Genomic DNA, 24107 nt, shown 5'->3' with positions numbered 1-24107 from the left:
TTATTATAAACCCCGAAAGGCCGCGCGCAGGATCTATTGTTTGCGAGCAAAGGCGTTTATGTAGTACACTTATAAGTGCACTTGTATACGCTATTATTCAATGTATAGTATAATACATATATATGCCGCATACCATGAATAGGTGTAGCGGTGGTCTCTTGCAAAAGCCTCGCAGATCTATCCATTTTCACATCTAAACGGTTTATAATAGTACCTGTATAATTAAATATATATTATATAAAAGATCTCCCCGTGCACCATATCGTATTTTAATTTTCCTGTAATCAATATTTTATAATACATTTTTTTGTTTTTGTTTGTTTCACCCTTTCCTGACCACCATCGAACATTAAATTATCTACATAATAAACATTTAGTGACAGCGGTGCCTTATTACATCTTATTAAGAGCAGTCTTGGCAGTGGAATCCTCGCCATGCCGAACGCATTCAAAAATGGTGGACTCATTTTCGGACTTGTCGGTACGGCAGCCATCGGAGCGCTTTGCACGCATTGCATCTACCTTCTGGTGAGTCGTGTGAAAAAATTATTTTGTTTTATTATCATATTGTTATTACATATTTTTTCAAAACCATCATGTTGCCCTGACTTTAATTAAACCGTATTTTTATATAAACGCCACCGTTCGTGTCTTCGGAAAAATGAAGTCACTCGAGTCACCATTTTCCGTATAGTCTTATTATATAGTATCAATATAAATTAATCGAGTCACTATATTATACGTGTTTTCTTCAAATCATGGTTCTAATGTATTTTTTCTAAACCTAATTAATAATTTTATACAATATATTATATTATATTGATATTTGAGAAAATGGCAATTATAAATTGTTGAATATACAAACAATTATTCTGAACGAAGGCGTGTGTTAGTATATAGGTACTTATAGTTTTAATGATGCTATTTAATAATTTATTTATATTTAATACCTATCTTATATCTATATTAGAAATGTATTCTATTATATAAGTTATGTACGGTAGATTGTCAAGTTGAAGTAATTTTTACCAAAAATATAACATTTATTTATATAATATTATATATTATTGTTGTCCAATACCTTGCGAAGAAAGATGTGATTTGGTTCATAACAAAATTGCAATATTGCAGATAGATTATTTTTTTATTTTTTTAAAGTAATAGTAGAATGTTTCAATGTTCTATTGTTAATTTTTATTGAATTACAACAATGAACTACTAACTAATTAGGTAATAAATGATCGTGATGATTTTAACGAATTTTATCAAAATTTGAACTCATAAAACATTTATAACAAATTATATGATATGACTAAATATTTTCAATTTTTTTTTAATTTTTGTAAACTAAACTTATCAAGAAATTTGTAATAAAATTTAAGATTATTGATTAATTATTTTTTTTGACTAAAATGTTTTATCTTATTAATATATTTTTAAAAAAAAAGTTGAACGTTTCAAATATCAATAAATAGCTCGAAATATCAACAAATTTTATAATATTATGCTTAAAAAATTCTAATTTAAATATTTTGTGAAAATGTCAAGTATTTTTAAATTATCAAAAAAAATAATTAATACAATAATAATACAAAATACGTATGATGATTTTCAATATTTACGTTCTGCCAATACAGCAATTTTTTTATTTTTGATATTAGAATAAATTTGACTTGTATCATATTATTTAAATTTGATTTGAAATCACGAAAAAAGTAATTTTTAAATTATTATATTTTATCTACTTGAAATTCGTTTAAAAAACTGACATATACGGATGATAATGTTATCATCTTTAAGTTTGGTAATATGTAAATTTGCTCTACTATGAAAGTTAATAATTGTATTATGTCTGTATTAGAAATGCGGAACGTAAATATAATATATTATAATGTATGTGCGTGTGAGACGTAAATTTGTGAGTATATTATTATGAATATTATGTTCTCTTAAAATACATAGAATATAAATGGAAATAGTAATAGATTAAAAAAAAAAAATAATCCGGAAATATTTTGTAAAAAGTTTTGTAAAAAAATCATAAACTCGAGGCCGTTTGTCCGATATTACATTTATAATGATATATCTGGTAATTGTTTCCACTATATTATAATTATAATTATATGACAATATTATTTTATGTATATTATACTAGCTAAATATATATTATATATATATATATATATATATGTATGGTTCTTTTGCGGTTTTGTCTTAGTTACGATTATTACTTTTACGTCTCGCAATCACATACTTAACTAAACTAACAACTGTTTTTCAGGTGTTGTGTTCGCAAGCGCTAGCCCGCCGCACCCGCCGTCCGGCCCTCGGGTTTGCCGAAACCGCCGCAGCCGCGTTCAGTACTGGCCCGCGCCGATTCCGTGCCTGGGCCCCATTCGCCAGGTACGCTATATGTTCATTTAATTCAGTGGTTTCCGACTTAATTATTTTATTATTATTATCATTATTAAATATACAATTTTTTTTTTGTGACCCTCGATTTCGGATTTTTACTTATTGATAAACATATTATTATAATAATTTATAGTTCTCCGTTTGGTTATTATTATGGTCACGGTTTACGAGGTTAGGATCTATAAACCTCTTCACATGCTCTTATTGGCGGGTGTTAGACAACATTTAATATCTTTATAAATCTATAATATCTATAAATAGTGACTGATCACTGCAGTCGCCGCGTCACAACGATACTATAATATTATTACTCGCGATGTCAGTTGTATTTTACATTGTGGTAGTGAACTATGTTTTGTATTACAGTTTAACTTAAATAATTTACTTATATAGCGGTAATAAAATAGTTTCTTTTATTTATTTTTTTGGAAATATAACTTATATTTATAATAAAATAAAATTATATACTATACCTATATAGATACTTCCTAAAAAAAATTGCACTTTGTTTTCATATCGTCAATAAACATCATAATTAATAACAATATTGAAGAACTTTGACGTTATAGATTTTTATTTCTTTATTTATGTTATATTATATACTATAACTGTATTGTTGCGTATCGTTTTATTTTTTCGTTGTACGTTCAATTTGTTTATCAACATCTAAAATTCTTATATTATAACTATATTATATTGGTTTTAATAATATTGTCATTTATCAGTTTCTAAAATATTAATTATCCGTTTATAATAATATATCATATAATAATTAAAAACAAACAAATTAAAACTGATTGAATATCCAGAATATCTTAGTCATATTTTATCTGTTTTTAATGTTTTTATTGAAGCATAATATTTTAATACTTAGGCACATCCAAATTATATCATTAGTGTTTAGGTTTTGAAATTCAATTTAAAAATACAATTACTGTATGGCTTCTGGTGTTTAGATTCAACTAATTATAATCTATTCATCTTATAATGTGAATGAAAAATAAAACGATAAGCAAAATTGTAGAATAAAAAAAGTTAAAATGAACAATAGCGATACGTTAACGACTTCCGGACCATAGCGTGTTATCGTGGTATGGTTTCGGATTATTTTCCAGGCATATTCTGGATGTTTTGTGTGTGAAATGTGAAGGTTGTTTCTGGTTTGGTTGATAGAGGCTGATGATTGTACTTTCAACGGTTATAATATGACTAGAGAAAAATTTAATAACATAGATTTTGGTAATTAAAAATGTTATTACATTTTTCTCAGCGTGTGTATTGTAGTTGTTAATTTGGGTAAATGTGATTGTCTGATTTGGTAGATCAGAATTATTGATCTCAATGACTCAGTACTTTAATATATACGATCACAGATAACTGACAAAAAGCACGTACAATATGAGCTGGTAAGTTTTGTTACATGCCACACTCTTGTTTTAACAGTATTACATAAATTATATAAGTTTGATAAAATCTATCGTTGTCCTTCAGTCTTTACAAAATACCAAAAACATATTATTATGTATAAATGTATAATTATGTCTTATACTCTTATCCAAACATTATATAATAGTGAGTAATGAATCATGATCACTAATGTCTAATGATAAATATGTATACTTGTTTGCAACTAAATCGATAGATATACAAATGTTTTGAACATGTTAAATTATATAGGTAATGGGTATTGTTTCTTATCAAAAAATGTATACATTTCTTATCCTTATAATAGATTATATTACCATAGAAATATAGCTATTCTTGAAGATTGCGAGATCCAGGACAAAAATAATTATAAAATCTAACATACATTTCAATTTACTATATATGTCTTTAAAAAGTTTAAAATATCAACTTTCTTTTTGTTCATATTAATTGATTTAAAACTAATGAACCTTACAAAAATGTTTGATTTTTGGCAAGATTTTAGTTTTTAAAATACTCCGAAAGAGTCATAGTAGTTGATATGAACAATACCATATATCTTAAAAAAAAAATAAATAAATTTGGCTTTAATTTAAGCGCAAGGATCAATAGAAACTGAACGTTTACTGAAAGTATTATTGTATCCCTTTGTTTTGTAAAACTATATTTGATCCATTGCTACATATTATGCATTTATGCTTGATCACGAAAGTTATTTACTAATTACATATTAATAAATTTATCGCCACTTAATTTCTAAGAAATTACTTTGCTATATGTATATGAAGAATACAATTTTTAATGTTATAAAATAATATAAATACATTTTCCTATTTTTTTTTCGAATGATAGGCCTCAAATCTAAATAAATAACGTGAGGCCTTGCACCTCTCTCCTAGGACGGCCCTATATAGAAATATAACAGTATTACTATACATACTGTAATATACGATACTATAAATAAATACATAATTTATATTAAACACCTATATGTTACTGTACGTTAAACATTTTACGAATATTAGCGATTAACGTACCTAATTATAATGACCTACATTTAATTTAAAATTAAGTAAATTAAAATAATACCTACATTTTAAACAATTATTTTTAAAGAATATAAAGATGAAAAATTACGGAGAAAGTCATTATAGTAGATATTTTTCCATTTGTATTTTTTCATTTGTATTTTAATATCTGTATAATTTATGTTGTTTCTAAAATATTTTACTCTAGATTTACAATAGATTTTATTGAAGATCGTTTATTTTTACGAGTTCTGAAAGCTATTTGTGTTCAATTATTTTATAATTTAGTTTCTTTTTAAATTTAACAGTAAAATATATAAAAATTATATACCTGCATTCAAGATATTCATTCTTATTTGGCTGTTGAATGTTATGGTATTAGATTTGTCTATACTTATTTTTAAATTAGGTACATTAGTTTTAATTTTTAATTTGTAAAACACTCAAAGTACGTTGCCTACGATAAACGCTTGATTATAGTTTAATAATATATAATGTAAGAATATTAAACCTCCGGAAATTAAGGGCTAAAGATATTCTAACTTTAGTAAATCTATAAATACATTTAAAAAAAAATAGAATATTTACCTCGCTGCTGCATATATTCATCCACGTTAAAAATAACTGAAGTAATAAAAATTATATTAAACTACAGCATCATAATTATAAGAACAATTTTTAAAAATAGGTTAAAGTGAAGTCAAATTTTAAATTTCATTACACAATATAGGTACCTATACTCTTACAAGTGCATTATAATTATTATTATGTAATTTATAAATTATTTATATATTGAAATAAATTATTAGAATAGTCAACAACTTTAGTATTTGTTTATTCTATTATACATAGGTAAAGAATTATAATAAATTATCATCAGATAATTAGTAATTCTATTAATTTCCATTATTAATTGTCATTGCATAATAAAATATTTATACACTCGATACACCTACTTACATAAATAAATATACGATATGATATATACACAAAACCAAATATAGATAATTACATTACATATACTTATGTAATAACATACATAGTTTATTCAAATTATAACTTAATCTTATGATAAAAATTAATTTATTACTGGTATTTTACACTTTATTCTGTAATTAAAAGCTAACATGTTAGTATATGTAAAATGCATATACATAATATTAATTTATTAAAATCGAAGACATCATTGAAATTATTACAATACATTTTGATTTGTTTATTAATACTAGTTATCGACAAGCTTAATAGGCATACCGCATGCGGCATTGTGCTTGGCTATCTTATAGAAACTATAGTAAGGATCAGATTTATAAGCAAACATGTTATAAATATCAATAATATTCAGTATCAAACACTTAATTAAAAAAATAATTGTTCATATTTATGGTAATGAAATAATTATTTATTAAATCAGTATTATGAGTTGTTCAATGTCTCGCTCAGAATCTATATAAATTACATACTTATCTTACATTATTAGGTGTGTGTTTTTCGTATAGTTCTGGTTATAATTTTATAAATATACATATTTAAAAATTTACAAATTAGTAAAAACTTCTCCTGAAAGTAGTATTATCAATACATTTTAAATTTAATACAATACATGATTTTTTAGAGATAATTTTTGAAATTTTAAATACGTATATTCATAATTTTATAAAAATTTACATAAAAACTACGAACAACTTTGTAAAATTCATGTCACATTTATTATTCAAACGATAATAATCTTAGTGATTTAATTCATTTATAGAATAATATTTCATTATGAAAATAATAATATAGAAACGACATTATCAGACATTTTAACGATTTTTAAGTTTAATACAAACATTTTAAAAATGATTCTTTTTCTAAGTAATTATGTTATCAAGTTTTCCATTTTAATATTAATATTTAATATGCTATAGCTAGTACTTATAATTTTTTAATAAAGTAATAAAGCTACAGTTATTAGGTAGTGTTAAATTTTTCTTATTATAATTAAATCACCTAAAATATTGGTAGGTATGTTAATTCAATCTGAATATTTTCGAAAAACGTGAAAGCTATATAAGTTTTAAATATGGTTTATAAGCATTGAAAGGTCAGGTTTTGACTAAATTAAGAATATTTTTTGTTTATTATATTCTTTCATATAGGAAATAATAATTTATATAGAGGTCAAATACAAATTATAATAGGCAAACGTACCAATTCCTACTAAAGAGTTCAATTTATATTGAGTATGCTAATATGATAATATTATATTTTCTTATTAGTGTTTTGTTCTCTCATAATATGCGTCTGTACGACCAACATAATAATAGTTAAATATAATATTCAGTAATAATTGTAACGGCATAATATTATTATAGATTGTTGATTGTTTGCACATACTATTTGGTAATCATAACAATATAAATCAATAACAAAATGTCATAACACTCATAACCTTTTATGAAGAAATACTATACCCAAAATATTTTGAGACATGACCTTTTACAAACGATCAAATATAAAATAATCTCCCATAATATGTACTACAATGGTATCGATGACGTTAAACAATGTACATAAATTTAACGCAGATTTTGTATTTGTGTATATTCTTTAATAGGACAAAAGGTATAGTAATAGTATAATAAAGTATATTTCCTCTTGCCGGATACAATAATAATATCGTCATTAGTAAATCTGGTTTTGGTAGAGGTGCAAACCTTGATAAACCACAGAGGAATAAATTAGTATTAAAAGAAAGTTGAGCTCGATAAAATGTCTATACCATAATAAAATATAAAAAGTCATATTATAGGTAAATATTCAAATATATAAAATACATTCTTATATTAAACAACAGTTTATATTTTATAAAAAAGTCTATTAACTATGATATGGACTGAAATTGGAATAAATGTATACAAGCAACCATCAATCGTAGTAAATTTAAACATTTTTTATAATGGGTAATATTTATGTAGTCACAAATAACTATAAACACTGTTTTATTGTAATATAGATATACACCACACACTCACGAAATTTACTTGTAAGAATGTAAAATGCAGATGTATTAACTATTTATGAATTCATATATTTGTCCAAACTTACAGGATTGATACAACATCGATTTAATAACATTTTAAAATATTCGTGGGTACATTATGTTTATATTTATTATAATTAAAACAAAACACTCTTAATTTATTATGTAGAGAGAAAGCGATTATTTACAGAAAATTAAACGTGTTAGATTCTAATAATGTTGTTGAACGCGTTTTTGTCATTATAAGTAAAAATGCTTTTTAGAAATTTGTTGAAATTGATAATAATTATAAAGGTAGTTTTTGTTTTTACCAAAATGCAGGCGTCATTCAAAACTGCAAACTTACCAGTCATAACCACACATTTTAGATCGTTCAATACCGCATAATTTTTTTCTATTGTTAAAAGAGGAAATTTGGAAGGTCAATAATTCAAAACCACACAGAATTAATTGATAATTAAAAATTAAACATTTATTGTTATTAAACAAATCGTCGTAAAAATAATTCAATACATGAGATTTAACAATTTCAATATTAATTAAAAATAATTTAATACATTATACGATGAAATAAAGTATGAATTTATAGCTGATTAAATACGATAACTATTGTGTACGGTTCTAATCAATAATATCATTTTAGATAAATTTGTACGTTATTGATACATAATAGTGTGCGTGGTATCGAATGTTTCGAATGGTTTGATTTTGGGAAAACTGCGCGAAATCGATGTATAAAAGCGTACGGATTTGAATGCCAAATTTTTTTTTGAAAGTGTATACTGTTATGACGTCCGCCAATAAATCCGATTACAGCACAATACGTATCGTATATAGGGTAACGCAGAGAAATATTTAAATATAATACCAGTTTTCAATATTATGGAGGTATAATGAAATGCCATTCTGTAGGTAGGCACAGACACCTCCTAATAAAACTAATTTACTAATATATTTTTTATTTTTTTGTTTATATTTCCACGCGCTCCTTACAATGACGAATTGGGACCGTCTTTGAACTGAATTTACCACCATATGCAGAGAATTTGTCAACGCTGCCCTGTTCTGCACGTATTATTTTGGTAACACCGTATACGTGGTGCTCGTTGCTGCATCGTTCAAACAGGTAATATACACGGCGACAATCATGAGTAACACACATACACACACACACACACATACAATAGGTCATAGGTGGATCTTAAGAACAAATATTTTTGGGAGTGTTCAATGACTTGCCGAATCACTCGGGCCAAAGCCATCGCCTAAATCCCCAACGTGATTATTTCTAACCGTCACTTGTCATATTTTGTCAGACTATAATATAGGATATCGGATATTTTTACTGAATAATTCAAAAAGCAAATAAATAATATCATGGCAAACGTCATATATCAATATGTATTTTACCCTATTTTCCCGTACTCTGTTGTTGACTTATTAACTGTACAATATCAATATATCGGCCATAATTATTTATAATTTTTCCATTAGATATTTTATTCGTTCTGTAATATTTACCAAAAAACGCATAGCCGGTATATCCTATTATGGATCATTTTGAAACTTTTAAAAGAATGATTTATACTTTAAAAATTTGAGGACCTTCCTCCCAGAATCCTGCTTCACACGGTATCTTATATCTACTACACTATATATATATATATTATACACATTCGCGCGCGAGTATAGTATCATACACAGTCTCGACACAGCACACGTCATATACGCGTTTGCAGATCTATCTGAGTTCGATACCATTCGCTCAGTATACACATGTGCACAACTGCACAGTGTTATGTTATATTGTTATGTTTATTTCGTGGTTTATTTTCCACCGCACACAGGTTGCCGACACGCACACTGCGCCGGAATGGCACATGCCCGTCCGGGCCTGGATCCTCAGCATGGCCATTCCGCTGGTGCCGCTTGGTATCGTCCGTTCGCTCCGACTGTTGGTCCCGTTCTCGGCCATAGCCACTGCATTCATACTGGTTGGTTTGGGATGTACCATGTCGTGGGTGGTGACTGGCGTCAGCCTGTTCGCTGACGAGAGTGCCCTGACGGCTGCCGTACCGCTGCCCGACATCGGGTCCCGTCCGTGGATCGCTCCCGTAGGCCACATGCCCTTGTTCTTCGCCACAGTCCTGTTCGCCATGGAGGGCATCGGCACCGTGAGTACATCAATCCCGGTTCGAGTGCATGACCTAACTATCCACTTATAATATAGCTAGTCGAAAATAATACTATTTATTATTATGACTATACCTATATATTATATATAGTGTCATAATTTGTATGTAAATCAGTTTCATCACGAAATTCTAATGCATTTCATCAGCAGAATTCCTTATATATATCTACTACAAGCCGAATTCAAATTTTATACTTCTTAACTCCGAGTTTGTATAGAACACATAGGTACCTACTTATAAATACTGTACGGTATAACCGCGATGATAAATCAAATATATATATAATTTCGATTAGAAACTTTAACTACGTATAGTTTATATGTGTACGTCTAAAAAATATAAATAAAAACGTACCTATTATACGGTTGAATGCACTTTTTTATCGAATAAAACCATAACCGCGGTTAAACTTATAATAATATAATCTAAACACGAGTACACAACACGAATTTTGCAGGTACTCCCGATCGAGAACTCGATGCGCCATCCACAGCGGTTCCTCACGGCTCGTCCTTGCGGAGTTCTGAACGCCGCCATGACGCTGGTCGTGTGTCTGTATTCGGTCGCCGGATTCCTTGGCTATTTGCGTTTCGGTGACGCCACTGACGGATCGATCACTCTCAATCTGCCCAACGATCTGTACGTATAACTGCAATCGCAGCGCTATTCAATGCATTAAAATACCATGAGATATGCGTGCACTTATGTGCACAAATAAATAAGGAAATATGTAGTAAAACGTTCAAAATATGTGAATGCATAATGACGTTAAATTAAATATGTACATTTAAATCTGTATCTATACAGCTTGAAAGGTTATGCTGAAAAGTAATAAAAAGTAATATAAAGTAGGTATGCGTAAAATATCAAAACTGTTAATGAACACGTACCTATTATGGAAAACTTGTATTTCTGTAGAAACTATGCTGCTAACTAACTTTTATATTAAAACATTATCATACTATTGTACGTTAAACTCATTATTTTTTCTTCAAATATATAATGAAAATACAAAAAAATTATAAAGTATTATACAAATATATTATTTATATACTAGCGTTTAAAATATGCAAACTATACTTGCGTAGTATATGTATATTTGTTTAAAAATGTATTTTATCCATTTAAAATGTATTCATTGACACCCACCTACCGCGCACAAAATCTCTAAGGCAATCATCTCTCGATTATCCCTTCACCACGCCACTATAAGCACAGTGGTATAGCGTGAACAACCTAAACCATGCTCGACCAGGATATTCTCTATGTATTTATTAAATTAATTATGATGCAGGTTCGCCGAGTCGGTGAAAATCATGGTAGCACTGTCCATTCTGTTCTCGTACGGTCTGCAGTTCTGTGTGCCTAGCGAGATAGTGTGGACTCGGCTGGAGCCATGGCTGCGCAAGCGTCGACAAAACAACATGTATTCCGCGGACAACAAAATTACAACTTGCGGCGCGGCTGTGACCACCATCGCCGGCAGCACCATGTCTACGGCTACCGCAGTCACCACGACCAGTGCCACGTCTATGGACGAGAAAAAGAAACTCGAAATCGAATCCAACCAGCAGGACAAACCCATGGACGGAGCGTACTATGTAATGAGGGCCTCCATGATCCTGGGAACCGGTAAAATACTACCTATATTATTAATATAATTTCGGACGCACACGTCGTGATGATGTGTGTTTGGACGATTAGACCAATTTTGAGACGATTATTCGAACGACTGATTGTTAAACGCTCCACAAGCACAATCTGATGTACTGCAATAAATAAAATTACTGTATTGTATAATCGTATTGTAATATTATTATACAGTCATGTCGTTCGACACATCGATTAGTATATTATGTTTATTGTAAATGGGTATTATGTTATCGTCACAAACCACATAAAGTAGTATAAATTATAATTGTTAATAATTAATATGACGAGATATAATTATTAATTAAATGTCACTTATATAGTTTATGTATTATGTTTTAATAATAAAAATTTATAAGAAAAAAAAATAATGTATGAAGGCAGGCGTACTTATACATTTTTAAATTCGTATACTCGTAATAATAAATATTAATTGACATTTCTTGTTCTTTAAAATAATTCATGATTCCAAATGGCTAATGGCACTTTATATATGTTATAAAATATAGTTTTTAGCGTTTTTACATCATAATGGGTAAAATGTAAAATTTTGTACTTAAGGGTTTATTATTTTATAATAATACGGGGAAAAACGTATTATTAATTTTTTCATCACAAATTTTAGAAAAACCTTATATTTTTAAAACGGGCCTCTTGCTAACACAAACTGGGGCTTAACTTTTAGAAATATAAATAAAAATGCCAAAAGGTGCCTTCCCCTCTACTCGTGTATGAGATGTGTAAGATATGTGAATTAAATATGTATGTATTTATTGTCCAACATTAAAAATAAAAACATATAAATAATATAATATTACACCTATAAGTGATGAGAAAACATGGTTTCATAAGAAAATATCAGATTGTCTTTCATAATTATTGTATTTAAAAATATTTTAATTCACTGTATATATACGTGTTATAGTAGTCAACTTATTTTTATTTAGTATGATGGTCGACAGGTGTGATAAAATCCAATTTCAACAAGAAAACATAGTTATATCTAAAATCATCAAAAACTATTTTATTTCATAACATGTAAATCAATCATATTATATTTTATGAACTCTACGATAATTAAATAATAATTATAAATCGACAAAATTAAGAAATTAAACATTCATTAACGTTTTTATTTTGTACTTGCCAAAAAATCATATTTCTGATTCGTGCTTGCGCTAAGGGCGAAGAAAGGCATGTTCGTGATATATTTAATGTACTAGTATAATTTGACGCTATTTAGATGTTTACCGATGAATAGGTATGTTTATTATAAACGCCTAAAAGAAATATCACGAAATGAAATACATCACGGGCGTACCCTATACTATTATAATATACATTGACGAATTATAATGACATACATAATGTGCAGCAGCAGTACACTGTAACTGCAGTTATAATACTTGTGATTAACGATATATTTTTCTAACACGTACCTAAAAAATATTATCGTTGTTAATAATGTCACAACAATAATGCGTTCGCAGTGCTCATCGCCGCCCTGGTGCCCGACCTGGCGCCGTTCATATCGCTCATCGGCGCGGTGTTCTTCTCCATACTGGGACTGATGTGCCCGGCCGTCATCCATCTGGCCACGTTCTGGAACCACGGTAACGAGGACGGCGAGGACACGGACGACGCGACCGACTCGGACGACGACTTGGACTTTGACGGCGACTACTACGCGGTGGACGACGACACGGACCTGGAGGCGGTGCAGCGGCAGCCGCAGCGGAGGAGGAGCAGCGGCCGGTCGACGCGTCGCCGCAAGGGCATGAGCAGCTGGACCGTGGCCAAAGACGTGGCCATCGTTTTGATCGCACTCATCGCCCTGGTGTCCGGCACGTACGCGTCACTGGTGGACATCGTGGCGTTCTACGGGTCCGGCGGCGAGGGCGGCCATCGCGCGGCCAACGGCAACGGCACCGCCGCGGCTCACGGCACCACCACCATCGGACCTGGCCCGGAATCGGCGTTCCTGGTAGCGGCGAACGGCGGACATTAGACCGGACATACCGGACGCGAGGACAGAACAACAACAACAATATACAATATACATTAAATAATATACACCGCCGCGTCAACGACTGCTCATCCAGCCGTCGTCGTCATAACATCGACAGCCGCCCCAGCCCGTCCGCGGCAGCCTGCCCGGCATGGCTATAGAACAGAGTTACCCGTACCACAACCGTCACTATAACTAATCACTGTTGGCCCAAACGCCTTTATCGCCCTAACCTAAATTAAAATGAAATTTATTTTCGAAAAAATTCCCCGACGATGTATACCAGCTATCTGTACTTTTTATTTTCGACGTCCCGTGAAGTTTTCGGCATATCGAACCGTCGACTGCCCAATGTATATTATTTGATTATTGCTATATTGATTTTTGTTTTTTCAGTATTTTTTTTTTCTATTTATTAACTACTATCGTTTGTATGATAATATATATTATATTATATATATTTATAATTTTAATATAGTATTAGGTAATAAGGTATTATAGTGCGTAGTTTTGCGAACGCAAACATTTTTTTCCCTATTATTTTTCGCCTTTAAGTTTCTCGCTGTATCGTATTATATTATATCATAAATTATATAATATAATATCAATTTTATTATGATTTATTTTTAGTTTTAATTTTTTCTTAACGTTGTTGGGCTTAATATTACATACGAGTGCGAGTTCACGACAAAATATTTTGTAATTATATACATTAGTATACATTAATATTATTTGTAATGTTAAAATTCGAAACATTACTACTTTTGCTTTTCACCCATTATAATAATTTATTATTTATTCCACTGTTGATTCAGCAGAAAAATCATAAACGACATTTTGTAAATGTTACTCATACTCTACGAATTATTATATTATAACTAATAATTAAAAAAAAATAAAAATTTGATTGTATTATTATATAATTTATTATTACAATGATCGTTGCGTATTTTTTTTCTTATTCTAATTATTATCATTATTCACTACACTACCGCAATCTTACCATTATTATACAATTATACGAATACTATTATGATGTGCTGTCAACGGCGTTGCGCGGTTATTATATACATAGTTGTGCGATTAGATGTACATCCACATGATATAATAATAATAATGTATATAAAAAATAAAATATAAATATAATATTATGTAATATAATAATAATATATAGTACATCGGCTCGTCAGTCGTCCTCGCGCCGTTACGGTCATCGCGTCCAGACATCGCACGACGCAGTAAATCATAATAAATATGCCCATTTGTAGCCATTTTATTATAAGGTATATCAAATAAATATTATAAATTATTGTTGTAAAAATAATAGTTCTAAAACAGTAATAATAATGCGCTGTCACATTATCTTGCGTATAGACGCGTTTTATGTTCTCCAACGTGACGACGACTGGTAGTGATCTTATTCCTATATTAGGTATATAGGCATGCGCGAAATACGTACGCATATTGCACAATTACATTTTTTTTTTTTTTTTTACTCATAACACACATTCGAAAAAGTCGCAGGTCATCGTGTCTGCTGCAGTAATACAGTTTAACGCATTTTTCTTATTTATATTTTAATATATTATTATTAGGTAGGTATGCATACGATAAAGTTATAATTACGAGGAATAGTAATATTACAATAGCAACAGACGTTTCTGCAATAAATATTATTATAGTTATGACATATATTTGTTGCAACTCGTAATACGTCTTGCGTGTTGCACAAACACGCGGCATAGTGACATAGTGTAATGGTAGTATAATAAATAATAATTATAATATTATTGTGTATAGATACATTGTCGCTGCTCTCGTGAATACGCGGAAACGTCGCCGCCCAAGCTTATCCTTATCGCGCCAATACAATACATCATATAATTATAAAACATGCATAATTAATAGTCCCTCGGATTCTGTAGCAAATAATTATATCCTCTTTTGGCAGACACGTGGTGTAGAAAGATAATTATTATATACAAAGGCGTTTCATGTCATTCCGATCATAACTAAGTAAACTTAATTTTGTTTTTTTCCCTTTATTTCTTTCCTTTATCGTAATAATATTTACGACAGTCACTTATTAAATTATAGACGGGGAGAAAACAAATAAACAAACTCATAATGGCTCTACTACAAATAATAGAGCACTTATATTTCAAAACGGGTCACGATCCGAGTACATAATATAATATTTACAAATAAAATCCATAAAATTAAAAAAAAAAAAAAAAAAATGGGCAAATGGGTACCGCTCTGCTGTACAGTAGGTATTGAGTGAGTTACTGTAATTATGAGTTATGAAAGTGTTAGATTTGAATTTATTAATGATATATAATTGTATATACAGTCGAACTTGAAGAGACCGGGAAAAAAGTTCAAGTTATCCAAATTTAATTTATTTTCTATTGCTATGTATTTATTATAAATAAAGTTGTGTAATTAAAAATATTTACTATGTATTTACTTATGAATTATGTATATGTATTTATATATGTATAAACAAAAATGAAGTTAGAAAATTATTTAAAAAAAGTTTTAAAAACCTTATATTATAGATAAATGAGGGAAATATTACAATTTTATAATATTAATAAAACTCAAAACTTCGAGTTATCCACGAAAATATTCGAGATAAACAAGATTTTTTTACATTGTTTAAATAGGAAATTCTAGGGACCGAAGTAAAAGTTAGAGGTATCGACGATTTCGAGTTAAAGAAGTTCGAGATAACGAAGTTTGACTGTACCAAAAAAAATTCTTAGCGGGGACGACAGTCTATCAACCTATTTGACCAAGACATTATACTTTATGTCATTATGTTTTTCGATATTATTATAAAATTAGTTTATCTTATTATTCGTTACACAGTATAGGTTGAGTTAATTTTTGCCGGAAACGTCGAATTTAAAAATAATATTGTATATTATAATTGTAATATTATAGTTGTAAGTCCCCGGCAATATTTTTGAATTATATCATTTATAATAAAATAATCCTTTTTATCATGAATAGAAATTAAAAATGCTAATATAAACGTTTTGTGAAATTATAAATACCTACGGTTTTTATTTTCGAGTTATCATGCAGAAAAAAAAAATCTAATTTTCCATACAAATTATTCCCGTTTCCCTTTTGTTTGTTTGTTTTCCCGATTATTTTGAAAAATGTCGGGAATTTATTTTGACCTCTCTCCAAAGTACAAACTAAAACTTATTTGCGATCATTGCGTGCCCTCGAAATCCTCAACGCAAAAACAGCCATCAGACAACAAATACATAATAATATTACACTATTACGACGTAAGAAGCTGGCCGTGTCATTACTGTACCTTTATGTTTGTCGAACTTGGCCTTAAGTCTGTCAACAACAAAAGCGAATGTCGATTTAATCTCACGTCGAAACGTTGCGCCGTAGCGATACACGCACCGCAAAACCTAAGACACAAGCTTTATAAACGTTTAGATAATCAATGTGTATGTACTACACATTATACCGTTGTCGGAATGATCTACAGCGCCGTGTCCACAGTTTTTCGGCAATTTCCGCTAAGAAACGCAAACGCGCACAATAATCGTATATTGTACCCACCTGCGACTTTATTCGACAGATCGGTGTAATCGAAAAGTCCGAGGTGGGCGTGTGTACGACATGTACGACGTGACGTATTTCCGATTTCGGCATACGGTCGTTTTAAAATGTTTACCTACCTCACTGTGTTATTAAACTTACCCGTACGGCTTATTTTCGTACATACATATGCATATAGACAGTGACCCATATACCAGCCGTCCGATCGGTCGTATTATAGTATATATTGTCTGTTACAGTTGACAGTTGTTCGATTGTCGATGTACGCATTACTGCATGTCGGCAATCAGCTACGCCTTTATACGTATTGAAAGTTTTTAAAAAGTATTTTGAATATTTTATTTCTTTTTTATAACTCACAAGTTTACAACAAACTAACTAAAATTGTTATTTTTGTTATAATATCCATTTTTTTTTTCAAAATTTTAACTTCAAACGTCTATTTACGAAACTGCGAATGTTTCGAAAAATGAGAATATTTTGTCACTGTTGACATTTCTATTTATAAAATATTCTTATTTTGTCTATTAATAACTTTTTATTTCGTCAAACAACCATAGGTATACGCTTCTATTTTGTCAGTGAAATATAAACAGAGTTATTTAATTTGTTATACATACATATTGTTTTGAAAATTTCAATGAAATATTCTTTCAGATGACAATCGCTGTTCTGTGATCCAAAAAAAAAATCGCATGACTACTTTCAGTGTTTCATTTTATTTTTACAATGGGTACGTGCGGTTATACTTATTGTTGTAGGTACAATTAATATATATACTGTATAAATACTTAAAAACATACATGCATATTATAAGTATATAAAAGACTTAAAGAAGATTACGTGGACTCAAGACAGGTCATTTATACTATAGTATTGTGATTTGTGTTATGTAAATTTTAATCTTAAGAAGATGTTAGCGCACAATTTGTTTACTCGCTGGGACCCACGCGTGGGTGCGTGGCATACCAATTTGCGTTAACGCCGTTAACCTATTGTGTTTTTAGCTTTAGTATCAAGTGGATTTAACCAACTTCAAGTTAAGAACATTGTTTGTAGGTACGTTAGTTTTTTTATGACATTTAAATTTGTATGCAAGTTAATACTTTATAAAATATTACAAATAAAAATGCATATATTACATCTCATTTTAAAATTTAATATTGTAAAAAATCCAACGTGCAATGCACAAACTCAGTATATTTTCTTAACTTTGAGTTTGATAGTTGTCCATTTCACTCCAATACGAAAACGAATAAGTAAATTTTATTCTGCTGAATCAAAATTTGCTACATTGGATGTGGATAGTAAACACATATTTTGAAGACATTCTCTAAAGATTACGCGAGAGAAAAAAAACAAATATAAATTATCAACCGAGAAGAAAATTGTAAATTGAGCCCAATACATTACATGTTTACATTTCTATGAAATGAATTCTGCCCAATGTATTTTGAGGTATCCATTTTTGTGTAGTAAATTGTACCCATATATTATATGTAATTTTATTTTTTTGATAACTAGTTACTAGAATTTAGCATTTCTTGGAGGATACACCACTTTTTACCAATCAAAAAATGATTGTTTTTTGTTTTAGTTAAAACTAGAAATGTAATAAAAAAAAATAGTTTAATAGTATTTTAAGTAAAATATAATAATTAAAAAATGTATATATTATAATTATATTTATTAACTCATTTTAATTAATGAAAATAAATTTAAAAAAGGTAGGTATACTGAATTTAAATAGAGATGAGAGTATGAGGCTATCTATATTTTGCATCCTGTATAACTGTTATCGCCGAGAATGAATCATAATTCATAATATATGATATAATATAATTTATATTCTTCGTATACCGCAATTAATTAGTTATGCTAAGTATCGATTCACAAATTGTAACTCGTCAGTTGTAAATTATGTCGAATCTATTAATAATATGTACAGTATAGCTAAAGTTCGGTCGAGTTTGATTATTATTACATTGATTATATGACAAATAATTATACCGTATAGGATATATGCTCAAACGGTACATACTATATGTATGGACAAAGTATTTCAAATTGTAAACGACTAATGAGTACCTACGAAGTAGGCAGGCTAGCCTCTTAATAACGGATTGTTCATATTTCATAATTTGTAGTAATTTTACTGTATTAAGATCAGAAAATATTAGAACACCCTTAGTTAAAACTATATTACACAATAAACTGTGAATATAAAATGTTGGGGCCATTAAGTAGGCTGATAATATTATGCGATGTGGGCCAATAAACTGATAACTATAAAAAATAATTTAGTATTTCTCCATCAATAAATGGCATCAGCAGCGCACTAGACATATGACATAATATTTTTTTATAATAGTTGTTTAAATGTTTTAAACTAAATAGTAATATCGCAAAGGCTTAATTTTTTTATTTGAGCCATTTACCGACATTTTAGCTTATGACAATTACATATTTGAAGTAATCACATACATTTACTCATATTCATATACAACAATATTGTATATCAAATAACAATATAACAATATAACAATTAACAATAATAGTCAATGAAAGAGAAATTAAGTATTAGCAAATTGACAACATATATTTGATATTTTTGTGCATTTAGACAAAGTTATTTTGGTTTTGATAATTTTAATTGAATTTAAAAATTATATAGACTAAATAAATACAGTTCTTAAAATGGTATCTGCATAGATTGTTTAGGTATGTTAATGAGTAATGGCTATATGAATAATGTATCAATTATATTAGTTTAAATAATTACAGTTATAGCCACAATTTTTAATTTTATAATCATTTATTTAATTAATTAGTTCAATAAAACCATTATAATATTTTGAATTCGATAAAGTTTTATTAATGCTATGTATAACTATATAAGATACCTACGTCTGTTTAGTTATTGTAATGCTATTTATTAAAACGAATATAATATTGGAATTATTAAGAATAAAAAACATTATAGTCTCTAATTATTAACTGGTAACATAAACTATATACTATAAATAATATATACTATGTTATGATACATGTAAGTAATAAGTATATTGATATTTGTTAAGAAAGTTATATAATATTATGTTTTTCCGTTAAATAAATATAGATAATAAGATAATGTTAAAATAATATAATAAAAGCCGATAAGATATTTGCTTTCAAAAATTATTTACTATAGACATACGAAAAAAAAAATAGTATTTTATAAAGAAGAAAAAAACATAAACTATGACGTAAGTACCTACATAGTCAAAAGCCGTTCGTGTAATAAACACAGTTTAAGCTTTCTGCGTTACGATAATTTTAACGCTAACCACTCACAGCAGTATATTTTAAGCTAACTATATAAAGTCTACACCTTTCCGCAGAATGCATTTTACAAATATACAAATATATATATATATATATCAGTTTGAGGTGTTTAGAATTCATTGAAATAACAAATAAAATTAAATAATACACACTGAAAAATATGTGACAAGATAATAAATAATTGACAAAATTAATATGAGTAATAACTATAATATTATATTTAGATATAATTATAATATATGTAATTATTAATAAACATTACGTATTACATGTCTTAAATGCGCTTATATAAAATCGTAAGAGTACAATTATACCTCTCTCTGGTATTTGATGTTATAATTGATAGGTATTAAGTAATAATATACATTGATAACTTATTAAAATAAGAAAATTAAACATACATAACTCTATTGAGTTACATAAAAATCTAAAATGGAAACATTTCTTTGATAATTGATGTTCTTCAGTTAAGTTTTTTTTTTTATGAAATGTAGCACTTTTGAATATTCATATAGGTACTATATAAGTTACTCATCAGTCACAATTTATTATTAACCATATTAAATATTAAATTCAAATATATAAATAAATAAATAAATACAATTTGTGACTTAAATTTTCAGATACGAAATTAATGACAAGTCAACAAATAAACTATGTCAAATAAATAAAAAGAAAATAATTTATTAATTATATTTCTAGTAAAAATAATTATCTCTGCCATCCTTGAATTATATTATAATCGTGTATTATATCGCATTATTATTATTTGACCCAAATAAAAAAAAATAGTATGTCAATTCCCAAATTCAAAGATAACATGATATTAGTCAATGATTTTATAGGTATATAGGTATTGGAACATACTTGAAAATTGGCTTTATTTGCCTAACTTCACTAGTAAATAAACTTGATTTATTTTTAACCAACGCTTATAACAAACATTATATAATATAGTTTATGTAAATATAATGTTTTAATTATTAAATTAAAAACTTAAAACTTTATATTATGCTTTTACAAATTAATTTTTACTGATGTAATCGAACTATTTAATTTATTTAGCACAAATTATTCAAAACAAAAAATTTTCGTCAATAAATTACAGTACAATAAAATGAACTAAAAATAATCATAATATATAATAATATTAAAATATTATTGAAAGGTAAATTTAAGTAATTTTTATTTTTTTGTTATTTCTGAAAATAACCAAGGAATCACTCTAATTTTGATTAAATTTTATTAATACAATGATTATCTATGAGTATACTTTTACTTAACACAATTTACCATGTTAAAAAATTTGAGTAGTGTAAATGTACTCATTTAAATTATGAATTTAATACTGATGACCTTAGAAAAAAAAAATAAAGGTCATAATAATATGGGTATATTTTTCAATATTAATATAATAATATAGTATTAAAATGAGATTATTTTCTAATTAAACTTTATTCCTTATATTATTTAAGATTACATTATTAAATTAATTGATGGATATAAATTTATAATAGTATACAGGTTGATTTACTTAGCACGTTTGCCTCCATTTTTAAATTTAATAATGATTTATTAAAATTATGATTATTGATATTTTTAAGTATACACGAGTATTATATTTTTAAATATGTATTAACATATTTTTATACCATTTTAAGCACATTTAAGGAGTACCTTGGACAAACCAATTTCTTTGTTTAATGGATAATTATTTACACTAAAAAAAGATTGATTTTTATTTGAATAAAAGAAATTGGTATTACTACATAAGAAACTTTATAAACGATATAAGAATTTAGTATTTAAAAATAAATCCTTATTATGTACACTTAAAAATTTCAAAAATCAGAATTTGAAAAAATTCATTTTTAAAAAAAGAGATTAGCATGTTTGATAAATCACCTTGTATACTATTACATGTACCTTGGTTAACTAATTAGGTAGGTACTATGTTGCTTTGTTATATCATCCAATACCTATCATATTAATGAATATCATAATGTAAAATCATAAAAAATTGACTTATTTATTGTAAATAAAAGTTTATTTAATGTTTTTATTAATTATAATTTCTCGTAATACGTTAAATATAATTTTTTTTTTAAATAAATATTGAATTTCTAACAATGTATTTATTTTAATCTATATAAATAAAACACAATTTTGTATGTATGTATGTGTGTGTGTGTGTGTGTGCGTGTGTGTGTTCATGTGTGTTGCGCTCGTCTATGTAAGTAATCTACTACACTCGTGGTTCTGAAATTTGGCACATATAAATCTATGGGTTTATATCTGACATTGTGGCCTTTTTTTTAGTACCTAATTAAAATATTATAGCATATTATGTACGTCAGCAATATTATTGTTTTATATTATTTTATATTTGTATTTAACACTTAAACACTTAGATGATGTCTATGTGAAATAACTATAACAATATAATATATTATATTATATTTTTATAATTATGCAGGACGGTACATCACATTTATAATTCTATTTTAAAAGACATCATAATATGAAAACTTTTTAATAGGTTTTACTTAGTAATATTAAAAGGGGTTTAGCCTAAAATAAGTTTAAAATTAAAAATAAAATAATTATAAGTGTAAATACGACATAATACACATTTGTTTCTATCACGGCAGTACCACTATTGGTTTTTGTATAATTTAAAATTATGAATGATAAGTTATGCATAAACCTGTAACTGCACTATCATTCGGTTGTACAAACGGATATACTATATTCACAATGATCCAAAGTTTTATAGGAGATAAATAATTGATTGTGATGAAGTGTTTTTATTCTTTTGATAACTTAATTCAATAATTAACTATAGAATTAAACTAATTACTATAGGTACTTAAAAACCTACAAATATTTACAGTTTAATTCTAAAATCTATATACGATATTATCATGGCAGGTAGAGTATTTGGTAATTTCATTATAAAATGTACCGTGTTGGTTCGAGCGCGTTGGGGCTTACAGAATATCGACTAAATACGATCTATATAATCTAATATATTGTATATAAATGACATTTTTTCTTATTCATCAGCTATAGCGGCGAGTTGTGTTGATACAATACGGGCTAACAATACTTAATCGCATAGGTATTACCTATAATTATCGATTGGTATGTATGATGACAAAAAATATTATTAAAATTATTTAATTTAAATGTCTACCATTAAATAATAATTCACGTTTTATTGAATATGCATATGTTTTTAATCCATCTGATTCGAGAATTACCTTTATCGGTAGTTTCAACGACCGTGACAATTTACCCCCCCCCCCTCTCCCTCTTCCTTACCGAAAAACAATACACGCGAAAAACGTCGACGATTAAACGATATAACATAATTTAGTTACAAATCATTATAATATTTCAATAGATCATAACAACAACACGAGAATAATAATGATAAA

The 24107-nt window shown here is 28.0% G+C and overlaps 1 protein-coding gene across 2 annotated transcripts in view; it reads left to right on the top strand.

Moving 5' to 3' along the window:
• Window positions 1-14601, top strand: part of LOC113556710 (proton-coupled amino acid transporter-like protein pathetic) — a 37645-nt gene extending 23044 nt beyond the window's left edge. For both annotated transcript variants that reach the window (XM_026961822.2, XM_026961821.2), the window contains exons 5-11: window positions 378-528; window positions 2282-2403; window positions 8935-9019; window positions 9741-10067; window positions 10546-10727; window positions 11383-11720; window positions 13229-14601. In XM_026961822.2, the coding sequence (XP_026817623.1) occupies window positions 378-528; window positions 2282-2403; window positions 8935-9019; window positions 9741-10067; window positions 10546-10727; window positions 11383-11720; window positions 13229-13746 (1723 nt within the window). In that variant the 3' untranslated portion in view covers window positions 13747-14601. The remainder of the gene's footprint in view (window positions 1-377; window positions 529-2281; window positions 2404-8934; window positions 9020-9740; window positions 10068-10545; window positions 10728-11382; window positions 11721-13228) is intronic.
• Window positions 14602-24107: the final 9506 nt, after the last annotated feature.

The sequence above is a fragment of the Rhopalosiphum maidis genome, chromosome 3 (genome assembly GCF_003676215.2).
Source record: "Rhopalosiphum maidis isolate BTI-1 chromosome 3, ASM367621v3, whole genome shotgun sequence".
NCBI classification, from domain to species: Eukaryota; Metazoa; Arthropoda; class Insecta; order Hemiptera; family Aphididae; genus Rhopalosiphum; species Rhopalosiphum maidis.
This window is presented reverse-complemented; position numbering and strand designations above follow the sequence as displayed.